The 22471-nt window shown below is 33.3% G+C and overlaps 2 protein-coding genes across 5 annotated transcripts in view; one reads left to right on the top strand and one right to left on the bottom strand.

Annotated features, from left to right (window-relative positions):
• Nucleotides 1-9983, top strand: part of LOC106457114 (troponin C-like) — a 14277-nt gene extending 4294 nt beyond the window's left edge. The window contains exons 3-5 of the mRNA XM_022382922.1: nt 4431-4574; nt 5025-5276; nt 9366-9983. Of these exons, the coding sequence (XP_022238630.1) occupies nt 4431-4574; nt 5025-5276; nt 9366-9394 (425 nt within the window). The 3' untranslated portion in view covers nt 9395-9983. The remainder of the gene's footprint in view (nt 1-4430; nt 4575-5024; nt 5277-9365) is intronic.
• Nucleotides 9984-14374: 4391 nt separating this feature from the next.
• Nucleotides 14375-22471, bottom strand: part of LOC106457110 (polyhomeotic-like protein 2) — an 80610-nt gene continuing 72513 nt past the window's right edge. For 3 of the 4 annotated variants that reach the window (XM_022382925.1, XM_022382924.1, XM_022382923.1), the window contains 2 exons: nt 18636-18854; nt 16627-18265 (listed from right to left, as the gene is read on the bottom strand). In XM_022382925.1, coding sequence (XP_022238633.1) covers nt 18050-18265; nt 18636-18854 — 435 coding nt within the window. In that variant the 3' untranslated portion in view covers nt 16627-18049. Of the gene's footprint in view, nt 15483-16626; nt 18266-18635; nt 18855-22471 lie in introns of those variants that run through there. The other variant, XM_013916493.2, reaches the window with a different exon arrangement.

Here is a 22471-nt window from a genome sequence, read left to right on the forward strand (position 1 = left end):
TGAATCCCACCACTGCTTGCAAGTATTTAGAACTGGTTAGAAATATCTTGATTAATACGGTCACGTACCGTACTATTAAAAGGAAACCAAACATATCATAAAACCAACAAGCTTTAATTGTTTTAATAGTAGAAATAATCACATATAATGGGAACAAACTTAATGCAATTTTCCTTACGTTTAAATTGAATGAGGTTTCAGCTTAGCGAACCGAGTATACTCCAAAGATCATACAAATATAATGAAAATTCAGAACATCAAGATTAAGACGGCCAGTCTGCGTTGCGTAGAAACGGATGATGATCACAATCAAGAAATTTTTTAACCTATGTCAATTTTTCCACACACTTTGGGTAGCCAGTTTCTCTTGCACAAAAAAACATGCGGACTATTGAGTAATCAATGTGTTCTTAATACTGCTTTTTAGGGGAATCCTAAACGTATTTCAATAATGTCTCCAGCAACTCTATCTATAATAGCGATCGTATTTTCACTTGGTAGTAACAATCTAATAACATTAAATTGATAAATCCATATTAGTGTTACATTATTTATGGTGGTTCTGTTAAACATCTCCACCCTCTATTATAACTGGCAATCTTATGTCCGCGCTCCCTTCTGAATTCAAAGGCCCCATCATGATTCACAGATCAAACTCGTCCATTATCCCAGATTACTTCTTTACAAACTGTTATTACGAAATAAATCAATATGTATAAAATTTAGTTTCTAAAAAAAGCCTATAAATATTTATTCTAAAATAAATTACAAATAATTATTCTAATTCTGTCATTAATAAGTTATTCGAAGATAAAAAAAAAATCTGAATAGTAGATTTATTTAAGAAACAAACAAAAAGTACATTTCTATCACATTTCCTACCGGAAGAGGGCGGTTCTTTTGTATAGTAAGTGAGAATTTGTTCAGTAGAAATATAGTTCTATTTTTAAATCCTCTAACAGCACTAGCACTTAAGAACATCAAAATCGTTTTCGTATGGCACGTTCCGCTAACCTTCATCATTCTAGTTAGAAGATTTTTCTGTCTTGCCTTATGTGGTTATGAAATGTTTTCATACCCCTCTCGTCCCCAAAAAAATTTTAATGAACAGTTACAGTTTGTTACACATAGTCTGAAAAGGCGGGTTTTACGTTTTCTTTCGCCTCGAGTTAAATTAAGAATGGAAGTAACAGTTATTTTGAAAAATGTAAGTCCTTTGAGATTTGAAACCAATCAGGTAATGTTTTATTTTCAATTATTTGTGATGTAGAAGGTATTCTAAGTGATTCCCCACAGAGTCAGGTAATGTTTTGTTTTCAGTTACTTGTGATGTAGAAGGCATTCGAAGTGATTCCCCACAGAGTCAAGTAATGTTTTGTTTTCAATTACTTGTGATGCAGAATGTATTCTAAGTGATTCCCCACAGAGTCAAGTAATGTTTTGTTTTCAATTACTTGTGATGCAGAAGGTATTCTAAGTGATTCCCCACAGAGTCAGGCAATGTTTTGTTTTCAATTACTTGTGATGCAGAAGGTATTCTATGTGATTCCCCACAGAGACTAAAATGATATTATTTTCGTTAGCCTCCGTAGTTTAATTGTTTCCTGTCTCCGTTTGATTTTCCCACTGTATTTTCAAATTGGACTTACAACACAAAGATCAGTGATTCGATTCCCCGCGATGGACAGAGCGTAAATAGTTCATGTGCTTTGCACCAAAAGAACGAAAAAAAAACAGATTAATTAATTAATATAACCTCGAGATGTACAAATAATAACTTTACAGAAAGCAATGATAATTTGTGTAGATATAGATCTGAATTACAGATTTTGGGATAACTGAAACATTATCAAACAACAATTTGTTTATATTCAAATATTTCATTGTTTGTCACTGAAACAGCTTACTGAGACCTATAACAAGAGTGAGTTTGAGTCGCTTTGGTGGATTTGTTCCAGTTAATGTGAATGTTAATATTTTGGAGTAAATAATTTCTTGTATGTTGACAACTCTAACCTAGTTTTTATTGTTGTTATCGGTTTTTCTTTTTGACCAGAAATATTCTAATAAGTATGATATCTAATTCTCTAACCCTATGTATGAAGAATAATTATCAAAGTCGCTCTTCTGAATAAACAACGAATTAAAATACATCATAATAAAATAAAATCTTCATATCTTCGGAATTCCTTCAATCTCTTTACTGCACTGCTGAAAACCCTAATTATATATATGTAATATTGCATTATAGACAAAAAATATATAATTTCTATTAGACAAACATACTCAGCGCTTAAAGAACAGTTGCACTTCTTACATCTTTATTTCGTTAAACAAAGAATATAAAACCAAATGACTTTTTATTTTGTGTTAATCATAATCAATAATGTTAAGTATCAATAAAGAATGGCAGTGTTAGTTGTTAGTTTAGTTTATTAATGAGCTGCCTGGCCGTAAACTGAGTGCTGGGGCTAAACACGAGAATCTGTTTTGTTTTTTTCGTTACCCGTCACCAACGTAGCTATTTCGGATTGGTAAGATAAATAAAGTCCCACACTAGAGTGATTTAAACCCATGGTAAGCCAAATTTGGCAAAGGCTAAGGCTAGTGTATATGAGTAAGTGGTGGCATCTGGCATATTCTTAATAAAGTGTGTCAAAATTCTTACAAGAATATGCTAAGTCCCATGCAGAAGATAATCTCTGAATATTGTATTTGTCGAGAAGCATATATTTAATAGTGTATAGTGTAAAGGTATCCAAGATGTGTTGCTTCATTTTCGTTCGATACATTATTACTGAAGACAATTTAAAGTAAAGAAATGGTGAGTTAATGTACACATTACACGGCTGTAACGTGTTTTGTTTTTGACCCAGTCTAAAATAAACACCTTGGATAAATAAAGCACGCAATAAAGTAATCACAGGTGACTGAACATTATTTAATTATAGATAAAATTTAATTTCATCTGTTTCAACATTTTCGGAAGTAATTAATCCTCAACTGAAGGCAATGAAAATTTGCAAGATAGCGATTCGCAGGAACCACCTTTTGATATAATGAGTTAAAACATAAGGTATTCATTGCAATGAAATGTATGCTCTTTAGATCACACCAAGGAAACCATTTTACAGACTAAGATATAACAGACGTGGTAGACATTTTATTTGTTTCACTGCAGTGAAAGCGCGTGACTTCCCTTCAGTTGTCTAATTCATCGAAACACTCCTCACTATTCGGTCAGACAATATTAACCCAAGAGTTGGCTATAGATACTGTTGACTACCTTCCTTCCCTTTAGTGTGTCAATTCAGATGTGTGGACGATTATCGCAGATTGCCCTTGAGTAGCTTTGCGCAAATATTCAAAAGCAAACAAAACTCAATTCGTCCTCTGTTTTGTGCACTTAATTTATCGGACACCCAATTCGTCCTTTGTTTTGTGCATTTAATTTATCGGACACCCAATTCGTCCTTTGTTTTGTGCATTTAATTTATCGGAGACCGAATTCGTCCTCTGTTTTGTGCATTTAATTTATCGGACACCCAATTCGTCCTTTGTTTTGTGCATTTAATTTATCGGACACCCAATTCGTCCTTTGTTTTGTGCACTTAATTTATCGACACCCAATTCGTCCTTTGTTTTGTGCATTTAATTTATCGGACACCCAATTCGTCCTTTGTTTTGTGCACTTAATTTATCGGACACCCAATTCGTCCTTTGTTTTGTGCATTTAATTTATCGGAGACCCAATTCGTCCTCTGTTTTGTGCACTTAATTTATCGGACACCCAATTCGTCCTCTGTTTTGTGCATTTAATTTCTCGGAGACCCAATTCGTCCTCTGTTTTGTGCACTTAATTTATCGGAGACCCAATTCGTCCTCTGTTTTGTGCATTCATTTTATCGGAGAGAGTATGTAACTGTAAGAAAAGTAAACCTACTCTAGAACTGGCAGAATTACGAACACGTAAAAACTGAATTTTATGTTTCTAGATGGAAATTGTGTAACTGTGACTAATGTCGATAAGTAATTCATAGAGCTGAGAGAAAAGCAGTTGGTATTTTCATATGTCTTCACAAGGAAGTCCGTTTTACCACTTTAAATGTAGTGGATGTAAATGCACATAGTAAGTTTAAAAAACGACAATAACAATACGATTCAAGTACAGTCACACCAATAAAACTCATATCTAGGTCTATTCGTTAAAAATCATGTAACGTTCATTCAATTGCATGTTGGTTGTAGGTTCATTTTATATTTTTCTTGGCGAACACACACGTGTGATGATGAACAAGTTAACTTCTGGGACTAAAATGCTTGTGCACTTACCGATATTTGTTTTCGATTTCCTTGTGGTTTTGTTGCACAATTTATGTGCACCGCTATTAGAGTAGAAACTTCAGTTAAAAATGTATTATTATTTGCAGTGTTGCGAAAGGCCTTCGACATGTTTGATCGAGACAAAAAAGGAGTTATTCATACCAACATGGTATCCACCATCCTTAGGACTTTAGGCCAGACATTTGAAGAAAAGGACCTGAAAGACCTGATTTCTGAGATAGATCAAGATGGTACTTTCCGAATTTGGTGTTTAATAAATTCAATTTTTTTATAATTCTGTGACCATTTCTTGAAAATTGTTTTAAAATAGATTTTCAAAAGAACACTTTCGAATTCTAGATTGTTGTGATCAACAGAGTTTGATTGTTGAAAAATAAGATCACTTTGTTGTTATTATCTGAATAACGATAATATTGTTTATAATTAATAATACATTTCTAAAAACTAAATCAGACTTTCCAATTAAAAATTGTATGCACCATGTAATTTTGTATCTTCAATATGGATCTAAAATTGGTCATTTTGGATTTTCAACTTGGGTCTGCAATTGATCCCATGTTTGGTTTAGTTTTATAAATTCATTCAAACTTGAATCATTAAATAAATACCATCATAGAACAATCGATTTTTTAGACTAATAGACTTGATAAATATAAATAAACAGTAGAATACTAATTTAGGTAGCGGAGAATTGGAGTTTGAGGAGTTCGTGGCTTTGGCCGCCAGGTTTCTAGTAGAGGAAGATGCTGAGGCCATGCAAGAAGAGCTGCGTGAGGCCTTCAGAATGTATGATAAAGAGGGTCAGGGGTACATCAATGTGTCCGATCTTAGAGACATTCTCAGAGCCCTGGATGATAAACTCACGGAAGATGAACTGGACGAGATGATCGCAGAAATCGATACTGACGGTAGCGGTACTGTTGACTTTGATGGTAAGTATTTTGAAATTAACTACCTAGTGTTGGAATATCATAATACTAGTTAATTTTAACAAGAATTGAAAAAAAAATCACCAGTACAGATTTGTATATTCCAGAAAGCTGTAGCAGTCTACTAGTTTGAATTTTTGCATATACTAATTTATTTTCCCGAAAGGGAGCCGAAGGCTACCTTCAGGTGTCACCTGTTTTAACCACTCGCACCAGTATACTGTAGTGTGTTGTCTGTCAGTCATTCAGTAAACACTAAAATTACGTCACATAAGGGATGATTAACGTTGTAATTTGCATTGTCGTGACGTCAGTAAAACGTGCGCATAATATGAATTACGAGAAGAATTATGCTCTCTGTAGGCTACAATACAGCATGACATTTGAACTTCAAAAGCAAGAAATAAAAATATTTGTTACTCTTAATATGGTTTTATTTACTCTTGAAACAGAACACTTTCGGGGACCTGCGGAAGAATATCTACTAAACTACACAATATCTGAACCGATGCAGATATTTTGTGTATTAGAACACGCATACACGCTTCTTGTTTGATTTTTTTATGTTGTATTTGCTGCTTCCAGATCAATATTGTTTAAACGTTACCGTTAAACGCCAATATCTTTTAAAGAAAATACTGATTAAATACAGATAGTTAGTACTGTGAATAGGTATGGCAAGAGAATCATCCTGTGGCAAGTAATATCAGTTAGTTCACTGTTATGCAAATCTTGTATCCAGTGGTCATTTCTGTGATCTGAAGTGCAAATGACTGATTATTCAGCATATATATATACAGTGGTCTCACGAAGTTTTGTCTGAGTTGCCACTTTAAAGTGTATCACGAGGTTTAATCTGCTTTAAATTGTTCACAGACTATATCTAACCTTAAAAAAAGACACCTGGATGTTTCATGCAGTTGAACAGCCATTGAACAAATCCAAGGCGGCCAAACAAAGCCAGTTGATGCAAATGATTATAAGTGCATCAAAGTGTTGTTATCAGGACGTGAAACTGCTTTCAAACCTCAGACACTTACTCCCAGCTTATGTAATTTTAATCTTTGTCTCATCACGCAACTAACTGGTTGCAGCCATATCCGTCTGAATTTAGGCCTTTAGCCTATAAGAGATATGTTTATAACGCTTATTGTACCCAGAGAACAGATCCACGCCAAACAATTCTAAGACTATTTAAATTCTAAACACAGGGATATCAAGTTTACAGTTGAAAAAAAAAAAGAAACGAAATTACAAGTTTTAGAACAAGAGGTCTTCAACCTGAACAAAATGTTCGAAACTAGATACTACCACAAACCAAAATTTTCTGGTCTGTGTCGTCATTTCAATACATTTATACTTGACTATTACAAAATGAATTTAATAAGTGTTCTAATTCATAGAGCTTATAAACTTACTGACTCTTACTGTAATTTTCATGATGAAGTAATCAATATAATAAAATACTTGATCAAAAAGGCTTACCCTCTATCATTCAACTAAAGTATTTTTTGAATATCTTAATAAAATTTGCACTCCCAAGATTCCAGACTTCAACGTTCCCAAGTGTTCTATCATCTTTGTGTTACCCTTTATTAGTTCTCATAGCATCAAACTACAAGGATATGTCAAGAACATTTTACAAACACTTATAACCAAATCAGCTTAAGACATATTTTCAAATGTTCCCCAGTGGCACAGCTGTATGTCTGCGGACTTCAACGCTAGAATCCGGGTTTCGATACCCATGGTGGGCAGAGCACAGATAGCCCATTGTGTAACTTTGTGCTTAATTACAAACAAACATATTTTCAAACTGAACAAACGAATATACAATTTTACCTTTTTCAAAGATAAAATACCTCCTTCCAAAATGTCGCTTGTGATGTATAAATACACTTATCCATGCTGTAGGCATGGCAACATTGGGTCAACGACACAAACCCTAGCTACCACAATCAAGGAGTATATATAAAACAGCCCTTCCATCAAATTTGGAATTTACAACCATCTAAACAAAGACTGCACAGAAAAGCCAAACATCGAACACTTTATAATAATAGACTCTGCAAAAGATGAATGGACGTTAAGGAAAAAAACCTGCCCTCTTAATTGAAAAAATGAAACCAAAGCTAAACAACCAACTAACAACACCACTGATTCTCAAACTATAATCTACTTATCATGCCTGAGATGGGTAACAAATGAAAACTTTGAAACTTTTGTCAAATAATTAAATAACTATATTAACTGTTTCCAAATCAGTGGTACAGCGCTGATACCTAACTGAATATCATTACACTTAGTCAACAGCTGACGATTTTGGCTCACCGCAATCATATAAAGTATATACTCCGAGTCCAGATGCTCATAACCCGCAAAAATTAGACATGGAAGCCATATAATTGCATAGGCAGTTATAACCATAGTCGCCATATCAGTGTAACCCGCAAAAGTTAGACATGGACGCCATGTCATTGTATAGACAGTTATAACCATAGCCGCCATATCAGTGTACGTACAGTTATAAACATGAACGCCGTATTAGTGTACAGACAATTATAAACATGGACGCCGTATCAGTGTACAGAGAGTTAGGAAAATGGACGCCACATCAATGTATAGATAGCTAAAAACATTGTCGCCATAACAGTGTACAGAAGGCTAGAAACATAAACGCCATATCAGTATACAGACAGTTAGAAACACGAACACCATATCCTTGTATAGACAGACGGTTATAAACATGAACGCCGTATCAATGTACATACAGTTATAAGCATGGACGCTATATCATTATATAGATAGTTAAAAATATGGACCCCGTATTAGTGTACATACAGGAATATGGTCGCCGTATCAGTACACAGTCAGTTAGAAACACGGACACCGTATCAGAATTCGGACAGTTAGAAATATGGTTGCCGTATCAGTGTACAGATATGTGAAGCAATATTCTTTTTAAGGCTGAGTTTGTTCCTGCAGCCAGATGACAGAATTATTCTGAGTTGAAAACTCTGGAATCAGTTTAAACCCTCTTTTTACGCACATGAAGGTGGTATAAGTGTGACTGGAGGGTAAGAATAAGTATTTACTAATGAATTAACTTCTGTACTTTGATACAATAGGGACCACATCCTATAACTTTGTGCCACCATATACTGATGCAATTGGCCCTTAATTTAGTCTAAAGAATAATATCACCCGCCTAAACTGTGCTAAATGGGTTGATACATACTTTGAAAAGAATATTGACCAACAGAATGGAGTGACATGCACGCTCACCGGACTTTAATTTCATCAAGCACTCATGTGATGTTAGTGGGAGATCCATTGCATGACATTAAGAGATTTCAGAAATGAAATATGTCTTGGAAACAACTCTTTTAGAAGAGTTGTGTGAAGCTACGTACCTTACTAACATTCTGATTTTAAATAAGCAACACCTCTGTCAGGCTTCATCTACTGTTGTGGTGACTACACTCTTTATTGGAGTGAAACGCTTCATTTGTAAAGATACCTCAACGAAAGTCAGGCTTCATCTACTGTCGTGGTGACTTCACTCTTTTACTGGAGTGAAACGCTTCAACTGTAAAAACATTTCTACCAAGTGCCCATTTATGAGCGTAATGACCAATTATTCACATTTCAAATCAGATAATTGACCACCAAATACTCGATTTGCATAACAGTAAACTGAAAAGATTGATTGACATTATTTTATAACTGTGGTCTTACCTTGTAGTTATAACGTTATACATTCACAGTATTCTTTACTTGTTTTGTGCAGTGTTACGACGCAAAAACTTTGGCAGGTTGTTTTCTCTTGCCAACTGCCAACAAAAACTTACCCTGTGAATAACAAAATAACGCTGTAATCTTCTGCCCAAAAGAGGTTTTCAATGCCTCGTTTGAAGCATTTGTCAATATGTAACAGTTAAAATGTATACAAAATCAAAATTTCAAGATTTAATTTTACACGTCATTAGATCAAAATTGAAAGTGTCAGAATTCTTCTTTTTTATATTTTTGTTTCCTCAAGACTTCCGTTTTCTTTTATGCTATTTTTATTATTGTCCTCTTTTGTTTCAGAATTCATGGAGATGATGACGGGAGAATAGGTGAAAACGTATGTGTTCACCAGTTTTGCTCTTTAAATTTTCCACTATCAGTTCAGACATAACAGATGCATCTTAAAAAAAACAAGCGAATTTTTCAACACAGTGTTTAATGGAAAACCTTTACTAGAACATTACGTTTAAAGGGAAATATTCAAATCGTGTAAAATAAGCTTTAAACCACAGGAACCAAGTTGTAAATTCTGAGAATATTTAGCACTTTATATTACTGGAAATGATTGTAAAATGATAGCAAATAGGTGCATATAACATCAAGTTATTTTGTTTACTAAGAGAAAAGAATTAAGTTTGCCTAGAGGCGATAGTAGGGAGACTTTTCGTAACTTCAAATATTTTCATTCTCACACGCTATTGCATCGTATGCTTTAAATACTGATATTCTTCTGCCTAAGGCGTAAGCAACAAACTGGAAAACGTTTTCTTTCAATCGCTTTTTTTTACGACTCGTGTTGTGTTTTATGTACGTAACACAACAGTCAATATTTTATGGGTCTGTAAATTCAGCATTTCTTCATGTGAGACCAGTATTTTAGATTAAGAAATCTTTGAGTAAAGTATGAATATAACCAAATTCTTTGTGTGTGTATACCTTTCTCTTTATTTTCTTATATGGTCTATTCTTTTGTTTATTTCGTTCAAGAAGCTTGCAAAACTATACAGTAGTTTTACAAAGTTAATATCAAACGAAAAATACTCATTTAAGTACTTGCAGTTAGCAAAATAACAACAAATATTAACACACTAAACAAAAATCACATTTTGCCGTAATGGGAATTTTGCGTATTTCCAATTCATAAATAAAACGTGATGTTGCTAAAGTTCCTATTCTTACACTATTGTATCTGATTGTATGCTTAATATGTCATCCATTTGTTGGTTCATCTTGAGAAGCTGAGACCCCACCGGTTGTGTAGAGCCCTATTGTTATATATATATCCATGTCTGGTTATGTTTCACTCTCGGTCTGGATCTTCTTACACATTCTAACATGGGCGCCCGCAGGAAGGGGCACTCGCACCCCCCCCCCCACACGTTTCACAAAAAAATTGCACGTATTATGATGTAAACTTAACATCGTAGTTAAACTAAATATTTTAGTAGTTTTTATCAAAACTCTAAAATTGTGTTTGCAAACATAACATATTCTTTTAGTCTGTTGACTTGCACTGTAAAATCTGATCCCCTACATACATGATTTGCCTCCCCTTGAAAATATTTCAGTGGGCCCCATGAACTCTGATATTGTGCAAACTGCTAAATGTGAAAGTAGTGTGTCTCCTTCACTTACATATACCATTGAGATGTGCATATTACGCGGACACTTGTTTTTCATCAAAACATTAACATTAAAATTACTTACCTGTTGTGCCTTGTCATAGTAAAATATCGAAAACTCTGATTAACTCTCAATTGCTTGAAGCAGTGTATATCAAATATTTGTCATGGTTCATTATATAATGTTTTATTTGAATTTGAAAGCTTTGAACTTGGATAATGTTAGAATTGTCACGTGACTGTATTACTGATTATAGTAGCAACGAGCAGGTTATTTCAACCAGCTTTGAATGCAAGTCTTACATAGAGGGAGTAGCCACTTTATTAGGAACTACATATACTCTTTTAGACTTTGGTCTGATCCGAGCTGTAGGTGCAAATTAGATTGATCACATGATGTGTAAGGTGATCAATGCAACACTATAGATGACCGGAAAAGCACATTTGTAGTCAGTCTAACAAATATAGAGAAAGGCAAAAATATTGCAGTGTTCAAAAGCGACATGACAGTGGGTGGACGTCTAACGGGTGCCACAGTGGCCAAGAATTTCATCGATAGGCTGCTCCAAGACACCTGTTATTTGAGTTTATCATGAAAAAAAATGAATATCTACTGCGAAGGGGAATTGTGACCGCACACACGTAATGACAGAAAGAGGAGAAATGAGGTTAGATAGGATGGTAAAGTCCAACCGTCAACAATCAATACACCAACTAACAGAAATTCAGTGAGGGCAATCTCTATCCATCTCCAGCCGTTACATTGCAAATATCGTTGCAACAAATGGGCTATGACAGTAGGAGATCATTGTTTAAACCATTTGACGCATTTACCAACAATAAAAAATGCCTTGAGTGGTGTAAAGAGCACAGACACAGGATTAATAAGGACTGGTGAACGGTTATGCGATCCATTCAATCTGCTGATATCCTTTTTTACACAATAGGAGAATACAGATTTGGAACAAATTACAAGAATAACTCGCCCTTATTGTATGGTCCAAACTGAGTCATAGCTTTGGCCATGTTTTCCTGGCATACCCTAGACCTCTTAAGAAAGCAGAATGAATGCCATAGGTTACCTCAGCATAACTTCTGATTAGGCCCGGCATGGCCAGGTGGTTAGGGCACTCGACTCGCAATCTGCGAATAGCGGGCTTAAGTTTCACTTTCATACTGTATGCGCTCAGCAGCATCACGGTTCGAACTTTAAATGTTTTGCCCAGCACGCAAAATAGTTCTCAAATAATGGGAGCTGTAACGTTCATAGATTCTTCGGAACCACAACACAGATATAACGCGGTAAAACTATATGAATGACTACTTTGTAAATTCTGTACAAACTGATGAGCCTTTGTTGTTGTTTTTTACGTGTGTCTGATTAGATAGTGTCAACCTCTAGACAAAAGTATAGTAAAAAAGAAGTGTGACAAAACGACACAAAGTACACATCTGTTTTTGAAGTAAATGAACCAGGGGGACACTCGATTTCCAAAGAATTTTTTTTTGTTTGTAATTAAGCACAAAACTACACAATGGGCTATCTGTGCTCTGCCCACCACGAGTATCGAACCCGGTTTCTAGCGTTGTAAGTCCGCAGACATACCGCTGTGCCACTGGGGGGAGGGGATCCAAAGAAAAAAGAAAGAATATTACGAAGAACACTTTTCTGAATGAGGCTAGCAGACATCTGATGCACTAACCTTCCAAAGACACGCGACCAGCCCTGAAACAATAAACAGTTGTTAAAAACTTTGAGAGGGCCGTGTGTATTTTGAAAATTCTTTGAATATTTTGAATTAATTATGTTAGATAGCATCGTAAACACTTGCTCGTAGATAAAACACACACACGGTTTCATAAATCTGATTTATTTTGTTTTCAAATTTGAAATCCACCGAATCATAAAAAAACTGACACAAGATAATGTAGGTATGGAACTTGAAACGACACTGCCATTCTACACCATACAACAAAAAGCGTTTGTAAACATACAAACAAGAAAGAACAATAAACTGCACTTTACAAACATGCTCATGTACATCACAATGACATTTATTAAAGAAAATAGTATTAACGCACTGACTATCAAATAGTCTATTGTATTTTTTCTATTTCATCCATCCTTGGATAGTTCTCCTCCAAACCAATCGAAAGTAGGGTTTTTTTGCTTCACTTTCTTTTTACCAATGGAGGATTGTTTCTTCACTTTGTAAAATCTACCTGAAGATAATGCATTTACGTTTTTGGCAGTGTTCGTAAATTACTAAAGCCAACATATATTTGAGCAGAATGGACAAAACCCATTACACGCAAATATGTTAATATGGTTTTGATTTCATAACTATTTTGTTACATTTTATTAATAGATGGCGCAAGGAAACATAAATGAAGAAACCTTACCGCTGACTAATCGATCATCTAATACTATAAAACACAGTGTATCTGTACGTCTTTCAGTCACGCACTGATATCATAGCAACTTATAACATAATTTAAGTAGTTTGGCTTCCTGTCAATTAGAAGCGAGTAGTCTACACAAGTTAGTGTCAATTTATCTCTTTATCGAATATAGGCCATAGTTAATAAAGGCTTAACTAATGTTAGGACTAAGACAAGTGGACTTTTAGCATTCGGTGTCTGAGATTAGAATTATTTTGTATTACTCTAGAAATCGTGTATTTAAAGAAGTAATGTTGCAATAAAGATACTAATTTGGCCGCAAATGTTTTGCGGGTCTCTGCTAGTTCTGATTATAATTAACGATGTTATGTTTTTGCTTTCGTAGGCGACCTTGCTAAGTATTATTTTACATGTCAGTATCCTACGTATTAATTAACACGATTTTTACCTTAGAAATTAACATAGCTAATAATTTTATGACCAATGTTTAAAATGAATACAGAAAAACATTTGGTCTTCTTGACTGTGGGTGCAGAACTAAATAAATGTATTTTAATATTTTATCTGGGCAAGTTTTTTAAGTCCTTACTAAAAGTTAAAGATGTTTAAAACCTTGAAATTAACTTCATGCAAGTAAAAATCAGTGTAGTACGAGCATGGACGACCAAAGCAGGTGGTTTGGTCCCAAACATTTTTTAAGGGGAGGGGCAACATATCTTTTATTGCCCCCTCCCCACGATGTAGGTGAGGCCATGTCGTTCACATGATGTCAGTCTGCACGAGCACATTGTGCCAGTAGGTGCACGTACTTGCTAGGCGTCTCACACCCTAACAGTGTTGGGTGAAAACAAGCCAACCCATTTTTATCAAAAAATGATATAGCAAAAGTATTAATGCTTCTAAAACTGAATTTTATATTAAAAAAATGCCTTTTTCGTTATTCGCGTCCTCAACTCTAAGCAATATAAACATACCTAGCCACCTAAGCTTTAATTCAGTTCAGGTAAACAAATGCGGATTTGTCTACCTGAAGAAAATTTTATACTTTTTTTCGCGATTTTATAGTTATAACTGATGAATAATAAATCAACATTTTAAAACGAACTCTTACATCAAAGAATTAACAATCACTTCTTATGTTGATCATGAAAATAAATAAATAAAGATTGTAATGCCAGATACACAACACCTCATTTTCTTACAGTCAATTAATAATAACATTACAAATGTGTGATGGATTTAATGTGGCATCATACACTGAAACACATGGGACACCACTTAGTATTAATTTGTATATTTCACTAAAGCTAATTTCATATCCTTCCCTTTCAGTTTTATGTAGTCAATAAATATTTCTATCATCGAACTTACTTAAAATTACTTTGTTTTTAAGAACATGCTGCTCAGAAAAGCTGGGATACTTAGAATACATGATCAAAGAGGTCATTTTTTCTATTCACATTTATAGATTAATTAATCTATATTCTCTATGTTAAAGGTGATTCTAGGTGCCACTCTTTGTTACAAGTCCAAAACTTATGTGTTAAAAACTGATTTCATGAAAAGAGCAGACTGATAGATTTGAAAAATGAAAATGTGTATTTACCTTATTATTACTGATTTCATCAGATGAGTAAAGAGAAACAAATGTGAAAAATAAAAACAATGTGTATTTATACCTTTGTATTACTTATCTTATAGATCCACAACAAGAAACACAAAATATAAAATAAAATAAAAATACTTAGTTGACTTTTTTGAGGGAAAGCTAAATTGTTGTGCTTGGCAAGTGAAAACAAACCTTACAAATACCAAGAACAAATCTAGATACATTACATAACAATATTTTGTTTTCATCCTCTAGATTTTGTCTTAGTGTGAAAGACAGTAAAAAATTATGACAATTGGCATGTTAATTATAAGAAATGTTATTACAAGTAACAAATGTTACATGTAAGACACAGTAACATTCACTATTGCCAGCTGGCTGCTCTCCACTAATAAATTATGCTTTGACTAATTCTCCTAAGTCACTAGAAACTTACAGTTTTACTTGTAAACACTTAAAACATTAAGTCCATATGATATGAAAATATATCAAAACAAGTATATGTAATTCACACACATAAAAAACATCTTTAAATCACACATTTCTGAAAACATTTCAACTGACTACTTTGTAAATTAAATTAGTACTCTTGTTTGATTATGGTACAGCTCAAAGCAATACACATACAACAGATGAGAACAGGCAGTTTCCTAGCTGATAGATATATTATAAAAACACATAGAGACCGTACTTTATAAAGCTTCCAGAACTCTGTGCATTCCATCTTTGAGTATCTTCTCTCCTCCCACACAAGTACTTACGAAAGTAACATACACACTGTACCTACACACATAATAAATCAGGGATATAAGATTATCATAATATAAAATTCTTAAAAGTTGTCTCACAGTATGACAGATTTCAAAATGTTTGTTTGTAGATAAATGTTAAGTATTTTGATTTCATGAAGTAAAGGTGCACTGGTACTGTTTGAATTCCAAATGTTCATGACTTGTACAAACAGAAGAAAATATACAACACTATCATTTTTAACAATTACAATAAGAGTAACTTAAGCTGTAATAATACAACCTGTTTCATTTTTACACCTCTGTATCACTAATAAAACCAATGTAACACCAAAACTATATATGGAATTTTCTGTTTTTTTTTTACATTTTTATGATGATCCATCAAGGACAACAATATTAACAACTAGCACCAAACAATAATTTTACATTGACAACATGGTACCAAAGCTACAATCATGAGCAAGCCTCAGAACCCACTGTCTGAATCCTACATAGGTAGATACATCAGTTCATTAAAAGTAACAAGTTATAAAGAATAATGGAATGAAGAAACAGAAAAAAGAGCCATACACTTACTATTCTAAGCTAACTTTTAAGATGGTAACATAACAATGAATTATCAAAGCAAGAATTTCAGTATTTATAAAGGCGGTGGGGAAGATAGGCTCTTGAAGTAATTCACATTTACACTAGTCCTTTTAGGGAATGAACAAAGTTCCTATCTTAAAACTATAGTAGCAAAGACCAAAGAGATAGTTGTCCAGATATATGGTCAAGTTTTCACAAAGGATTAAAAGAGTGTCTTGCAGATAAAGATTTACCTCTTTGCCATCAGCCTTTGCAAAAGAAACTTCTGGTGTTTCATAAAGGGTCAACACGAAACGTTTCATAGATAATGATTTGCCTATTTGCAATCAGCCTTTGTCAGAGAAACTACACCTACTGTCTTTGGATTTGGATCTGAATTAGTAATTCCAAATAAACTGCTATTATTGATAGGTAAAGTTGTCCATTAAAAAACACTATTTAAATGTTGAAAATAAGAATAACTGGAGTTGGCTAGCTGTTCATAAAAGTGTTTGCCAAATTTCATGAAGATACACATAGAACATTCAGTCATAATATGTGTAATTTCACGATTACAAGGTCGATACTTTGACCAACCCCATAAGCTATTTTTTGTGATATTTCTGATACTTGTTTTGAAAAATATTCCCATGGTGCTTATGAAAAGTACCACAAATGATTACACATGCAACCTATAAAATAATTGGAGGTCAAGTTAAAATCAGCACACCCTAAATGCTATCCCCATGTTACCCTTTTATTAAAAACTAATTAAGCTTTCAATCAGATATCTTTCTTGTTTTAATTTACTTTTGGAGAATAAATACATTAAATGGATACAAAAGCCACAGGGCTTTCAGACTTTAATCCTTACAATAGAACCCCCTAGAAAATCACTCTGATTGCACAGTTTTGTAATATTACCCAGGGTGTATCTCTCTAAATTACTTCGATTTTAGAAGTAAACAAAAATTGATTTTCATGGCACTGCCTCCCTGATTAAAAGTATTGCTGCTGACAAAATAATTTTCATGCAACAAACCAAAGGATGATCATTTAATTACTTGTTACAAATTTCAATTTAGAATCAAATGGAAAAGATACAATTAAGGAGCATGTAAACATTCCATCAATAAGATGAAAATCATGTCTATAGGAATAAAACCACAAAATAAGAGGATGTTTATAAGCTTCATCTTCAAATAAGAGAGAGAAAAAATTGGAGCTCATGGAATTGATTAACAAGCCATCTGGTGGGACAGCAAAATTAAATGTAACAAAAGTCTACAAAATATAAAGGTAAGTTATCTTCTTGATGAAAAATATAAATAAAATACTTGAAAGAAATACTGGTTCCAACTGATTAGGCAGTTGAAATATATTACACACTCTTCTTTGCTTTCACTCAGAAGTTCTTATAATTACTAAGTAAAAAATTAATGCAAATATAAAAAAAGTCTATTGTTATGGAATATCTTATGTATTTGATATATCAGTATGACATTACTGTTTAATGTTATTTCTTCATAGGAATGACCTTGAAAGACAGAAAAGTAAATGAATGTAAAAGCTAATATTTTTGATACAGTGCAGAAAAGTTTCAGAGACTAGTGATGCAGTTTTGTAATTAAATGAAGTTTCTAAAATTAAAGACATTATGCTCATAGTACTCAAATACAAGCAACAAAATTTACTAACATAAAACAAGTTGCAATAATTAACAATATCTCTTATCTTAATGTACAATGCATGGTATACATGATTTTACATCAATCTTGGTATTCGATTTCCCATGACTTTAGACCATCAACCTTTTACTTATTTTGCAACAGTCTACATGCTGCAATACAAAATTTTCAGATGACATATGAACACAGACTACATTACAATGAATAGATAAAATATACCTAGAGTTACACAACAATAAAGAATACAAAGAACTAACACAACAAGCAATTTAATAACCAATAGTGTTCACCACATAACCTGTTGTAATAGTGATAATACCAGATGATAGCTTTCAGCAGTGTCTCACATGGCAAGGAGCACTCCTGGTGTTTCTTCTTTTAAAGTGCTGATGCGAGCACAGATCTTCAAGGCTGGACCAAGCTTCATGCACATAGCAGACATTAAATGGTCTTCTTTTAGCAGCAGCAGAGCCTGACCATCAATCTCTTGAGATCGAAACTCGTCTGCATAGTCTGAGCAACCAGGAAGCCCACGGATAAACTCGTACACTTCTTGAACCTATTTCATCACAGACAGCTATTTAGTTACAAATCAGCATGAAATGTACTCAAATAGAATTAAAATTCCTAAGCATCAATTATCTTGCTTAATTTTGAAACTTCAAACTCAAAAGACATGGGAAATGAACACTAGTGGCACTTTCTGCAAAACAGATTAATCTGCTTTCTGATTGGAAATAATAAAAAGGAGAGGAAAAATTGTATATCAATTTAATATCATCAATTTATTTTATCTTCCAGTTGTTTGAAAATGTAAGAAAATGTGAAATTAAGCCTTCAGATAATCTAAAAAATACAAAACATCAGTGTAAGTACCATCTCAAATATGGTGAAAAAAAGAGTTAAACACTATATTTAGTTTTTCTTACCGTCCACTTTAATGGATTTTTATTTGAGAAAGGGACCTCTGAAGTTTCTACTTCCATCTCCTCACGATGGCTAGAAGGTGTATTTGGTGACACAGAGCTTTCTGGACCTGACGGTGTGTCTGTTGTTTCCCCTTCTGTTTCCTCCACTTCACCAACATGCTTTTTCAGTCCTTCACTTTCTGTTGCAAAATCCATGACAGTGTCATTTCTTTCCTGTTTCTGTCAATAAAGAGCATGAAGTGCTCATTAAGTTTTGTTAAACACTTTATGTCTACTCTACAAGATTTGTTGGTTAAGTTTAATTTTGGAAATTATATTAAAAAAACCTCAAAACTGTATCAGAGGCAGTCCTAAATGTCATATTTATAAATAAGAAGAAAGATCTGTGAACATAAAACCAGATAATCTGTGTTTATGGTTTAACTGAACATCTCTATCCCTACATTTCAGCAAAGGAGCTTCCACATTGCTTTGCAGTTAGTTTTCCATAAATCTAAACATTAAGCAATATTAAGGTTGTAGTTATAACTGAAAAGATACCTTTTTCTTTATAAACAGAAGGTGGTTCTGCCTGCTGTAGAATAAACATTTTATATATAAAAACTAAATTAATGTTTATAGAATTACAGCAACAAAACCTATGGGCACAAGTCACATACCCGATTTGTGGCAACACGGCCAGTTATTATTAACATTAAAATATAGTTGCATTTAAATCGTTTATATCTCATAAACCACATCTCTATTGATAATCTTTAACAAATATTTTAAGAAAAGCACTATTGTTTTCTAGAACAACCAAACAAAATCAAATTTTTTTATTTACTTTATTCATTTGTCAAAATAATCATATCATTCACCCTTAGTGTATCAATGATTAGTGTTGTTAAAAATACACAGCAGTTATAACACTAAATTTAAAACTAAATAGAAAAGCTATATAAATATATGTTAGTTGGATTTTTAATATTAGAAAAATACATAATGTTCTTAAACTAAGTAGCGTTTTTGAAAATTTTGTGCACAAGTCAATTAACTTTTTTATCTTGTGCACTAATACAGATACATCTTTTTTTTTCTCTCTCACTAGCAGACTGATATATGACCTTTTCTACCTCAAGTTCAGAAATGCACTGTAATTTTAGCTTCCATTTCACAGGACAATAATTACTTGTCATTATAAAATTAAGAGAAAAGGAAGTATAGAATCCACCTGGTTGTTTATCCTTCAGTTAGCTTTTTTCATTTCAAATTTAAGGAGAGGAAAGTGACTTGACACACCTAAGCCCAACTTTATTGAAGTCAAGGTGCATTCATTTCCTTCTTAGCCAAATATAAATTTAAAATAAAATTGGGTTAGAAGTGAAGGTATGTTGGCCTGAGACAATGCTTTAGTTCTATGAAGTGTGTTTTGATGTTGGAAATGTTAATTTTTTCAGTACATACTTAGTATGCACAAAGATATATAATTACAAAATTGAAGAAAAAGTAAAGACAATTGTATGTTTCACAACATTTATTGACTACCATTGTTTTGTCAGTAAAGGAATCATCAGGTTAAGACTGGAATGGTTTGTAAACAGGTTTACATATAGTTTAAAAAAAAAACTGGAAGCAGCCTTAACATTCACCTTGAGACAAGGGGGGGAGGAGCTTAAGTTGATTTGGTCATCTAGAAGTTTTTCTGGATTTGTCTCTAGACTTCTAAAATTTCTAGGCTATCTAGTTTTTACCTTTTTTCACAGATATGTAACACTTATTCCAGATCAAATTGGTGTTTAATTTCAGTAAGTTCGGATGCAAAGTTTGAATCCATTTATCTTAAGTTCCAGTTTCTAGAATGTTCTTTAATTCTCGTTTGTGTGGAATGTCTTGTTTGACCTACATATACACAACTGCAGTCTTGAATTGTTAATTGGTAAACACCATTGTTGCTTTACTTTCATTTTGTCTTTGTTGTTGCATAACATTTTGCCTAGATTGTTTGTACAGTAGAAGGCCAGTCTGTAAACTTCTTTGTTCAGTGTGTTATATATTTTGTGAGAAGGTTTAATAATGTAGCTTAACTTAAACCATTTGTTGTCGTTTGGTACAATACATGGTATATTGGTTTTACGTTTTTGGCTTTTAATTTTTCTAAAGTAGATTAAATATTATTTGTGTCACTCACAGATCTTTCTTACATTAATGTTAAAGGTTTTTAGATAAACAGTAGATAACGATTTGAAGGTGCAAAAAAAAAGTATTTCAAGATTATATATATATATATATAAATCTTATGGCACTAGTCTATAAATGACTAGAAATTACACATAAATCTTTGTGCAAGTACACATGGTGCAGTGCCATAAAGCTGAACTGAATATCCTTGCATAACATTGTAAAGGCATAATATTCATGATGTATGCTAGCAGTCTGAATACCCAATTACCTTGTCCATGGCCATGTCTGTAGTCTGTAACTGCAATTTAGTTATATAGTGATGTACATGGCCACTTCTAAGAGGGTTATATAACAGGACTTACAAATACAAAGTTCTCTTAGTCTACAATTATAAAATCATGCAAGACCAGAAATTATAGCCATAGAAAAAAAAAAGGATATCTTTAGTATTGAATTGTATCTGTAAGACAAAGGAAAGAACAATTCCAACAGATAAAAACAACAGGCTCTTCAAATATCATGTCTAATACAAAAGATATCACACACTTTTCCTGGACAAAACTGATTTTTTTAGTGGAATGTTGCACAATGGGCTATGTGTGCTATGTCCAATGTCAGAAATTGAACCTCTGATTTTATTGTTGCAAGTCTGCAAACTTGTCAGTAACCCACTTATTACAGAAGTCGCAATGCTGCACCTTGTTAAGAAAAAAACTGGAGAGTTTAAAAAATTATAAAGTACCTGAGCTAGATAATGTTTATCCATGGGTTTTGAAAAAGGTTATCCTGAATATGTGAGCCACATTTTATTTTTTTTAATTCCTTGAATAGTGACAGGTGCCAGAAAATTGGCGGTTGGTTAGTTTTACTTTTATCAGGAGAGGTGATAAACATTGTTCCAGTAATTATTGGCTTTCCAATCTTACATTAGTGGTGGGAAAAGTTTTGTAAAGTCTGATAAAAGATGCTTTGCAAAGTTATTTACTAAAACTTAAAATTTTGTTGAATAGTCAACATGGTTTCACTAGGGAAAAAATCTTGCCTTAATAATTTTTTGACATTCTGCTTAAATAGGTGAAGGTACAGGTGTGGATGTGGTATTTCTGAATTTTCCAAAAGCATTCGACAGGGTGCCACATAAAAGGCTTATCAAAAAAGTTCTCTAAGTGTGAGGGATAGGTTAGTTCACTGGATAGAAAACTGGCTAAATAAATGAAAGCAGATGGTTGTTTTAAATGGAGTTCACCCAAACTGGATTAATGTTATGCATGGGGTACCTCAAGGCTCAGTGTTAGGACCTTTGCTCTTTTTGTCTTACATCAATGACACGGATGAATTAATGGTCTATAGATTATTTAAATTTGTTGATGACATTAAAGTTTTTAGTGTTGCTGGTCATGAGGAGGATACTTCCGCTGTACAAAAGGATTTGGATTATTTGGAGAATTGGGCAAAAAAATGGCAGATGGCTTTTAATTATAATAAATGAAAGGTATTACAGGTGGAATATTTCAGTTTGAATTATAAGTATAATTTTGAAAGGAATAAACAACCTTAATGATGTTATGGAAGAAAAAGATACTTGTGTAGGGATTGATCAGTCTATTAAACCATCCAAGCAGTGTGCTGTTGTTAGTGGTAGGACAAATATGATTTTAGGTTGTATCTACAGA

This window comes from Limulus polyphemus, unplaced genomic scaffold, assembly GCF_000517525.1.
Source record: "Limulus polyphemus unplaced genomic scaffold, Limulus_polyphemus-2.1.2 Scaffold293, whole genome shotgun sequence".
Classification (NCBI taxonomy): Eukaryota; Metazoa; Arthropoda; class Merostomata; order Xiphosura; family Limulidae; genus Limulus; species Limulus polyphemus.